Source organism: Anneissia japonica, unplaced genomic scaffold (genome assembly GCF_011630105.1).
Source record: "Anneissia japonica isolate Jap-2015-1 unplaced genomic scaffold, ASM1163010v1 scaffold9291_len582782_cov165, whole genome shotgun sequence".
NCBI classification, from domain to species: domain Eukaryota; kingdom Metazoa; phylum Echinodermata; class Crinoidea; order Comatulida; family Comatulidae; genus Anneissia; species Anneissia japonica.
In genome coordinates, this window is record NW_022710618.1 from 270,316 (window position 1) to 271,951 (window position 1,636).

The following is a 1,636-nucleotide window of genomic DNA, read 5'->3' on the forward strand; positions in this document are numbered from 1 at the left end:
TATCTGGGCTATGTGGGCTAAATCATATGGGTCCCACATGGAACTTGGGTGCAGAATCCGGAGGTTTCCTCAAGGATTGCACATATGGTACCCATATAGATCTGCATATGGGCACCATATGGGTCCCTTATGGGCTTGTTACCTGGGGAATCTGTGACCCAAGGTCAGACAATTATTGCCACAATAATGAAAACAGATGAATGTGAAATATATGCAAATCAACTGAAGGCAACATGGACACTGCCTACAGGAGAAACCAACATCACTCATGTTGAAAAAATTGACAATGGAGATTATTTTGTGACAGGAAAATGCACAACTTCAGGTGTTTGCAAACTAGATGTGAGTGCTGATGGCAAACAAATTAAACAGTCACCAATGATGATTAAAGTAGAGAAAGAAGGATTAGTAAATACTATTGATATAAACACAGAATATGTTTTAGATGCAGTTAAGTGTGAAGATGATTGCTTACTTGTTTCATGTCGTACAAATGAATTACTCAAGTACAAGCAATCAGGAGAATATATTGGTAAGGTTGTATTACCACAATATGTGAGAGTTAACAGAATGTACAAAATGAAGAATGGTGACATTGCATTCAGTGATACAGATAATCAGTGTATCACAATAAACAATATAAATGGTCAGGTGATCAAATCCATTGGTCAAGAAGATTTAATAAGACCATTTGGTATCCATGTGGATGAAGCGGCAAATGTTGTGTATGTAGCAGATTGGAAATGTAACTGTGTGTTCATGTTTGACATTGATAGTGGCCAAATGATGAGGAAGATAGGGTCACCAGGCAATCAAGAAGGTCAAGTAGGTACAGTCACTGATGTTACTCTTACAAATGAGGGAAATATTCTCATACTGGAGAATGAAAACAACAGGTTACAATTATTTGATAAAGCTGGAAGGTTCATAAAAGTCCTTGTTGAAGCAGGTGATGAGAATGGTAAGTTGATAGATCCACGTGGAGTAGTAGTTGATGAGGATGACAACATCATTATATCAAGTTGTCACAAACTACAGCTATTCAGTAGTGATGGAAATTTCATTAAAAGAATTGATAAACCAGAAGATGGAATCAACAATCTAAGGGGATTATCCATAATTTCATATTATCCACACAGACTTGCAGTAGCCAAAAATGGTAACAAAGGTGTTGACATATTCAACTATTAAAGATAATGATACAGTAGTCTGCTGCCACATATTTTTGGTATTGTGTTTGCATTAAATCTAAAATTTGGCATATAGTAAAAAATGAACATCTTTAGTTTTTTTGTTATATCGTCATTAACATCACGAACTAACACAGTAGCGCGTCAAAACAAGCGCATATTGGTTGTCAAGCAATTTTGTATTTTTTACCACACAAAAAGTCCTTAACAACAACAGCAAGTATTTTGACGCGCTTTCTTGTGTTAGTTTGTGATGTGAGCGACGATATAATATAAAGGAAAGTTAATCAGGTTCACAGGATGGCATTCAACTTGGTTGTATAAAATATATACAGTATATGGCTCCTGTAGATGCCTAAGCCACTAGAGTAGAAATGTATTTGCTAATGTTGGAAAGCAGGTTATAAATGAGTGATTATAATCTAGTATTTTGCATGATTTGAACC

General features: G+C 35.7%; 1 protein-coding gene across 1 annotated transcript in view; it reads left to right on the top strand.

Moving 5' to 3' along the window:
• The window catches only part of LOC117107044 (E3 ubiquitin-protein ligase TRIM71-like), a 10,649-nt gene extending 9,353 nt beyond the window's left edge, over positions 1-1,296 (top strand). Inside the window, exon 2 of the mRNA XM_033248567.1 lies at positions 147-1,296. Within this exon, the coding sequence (XP_033104458.1) occupies positions 147-1,191 (1,045 nt within the window). The 3' untranslated portion in view covers positions 1,192-1,296. The remainder of the gene's footprint in view (positions 1-146) is intronic.
• Positions 1,297-1,636: the final 340 nt, after the last annotated feature.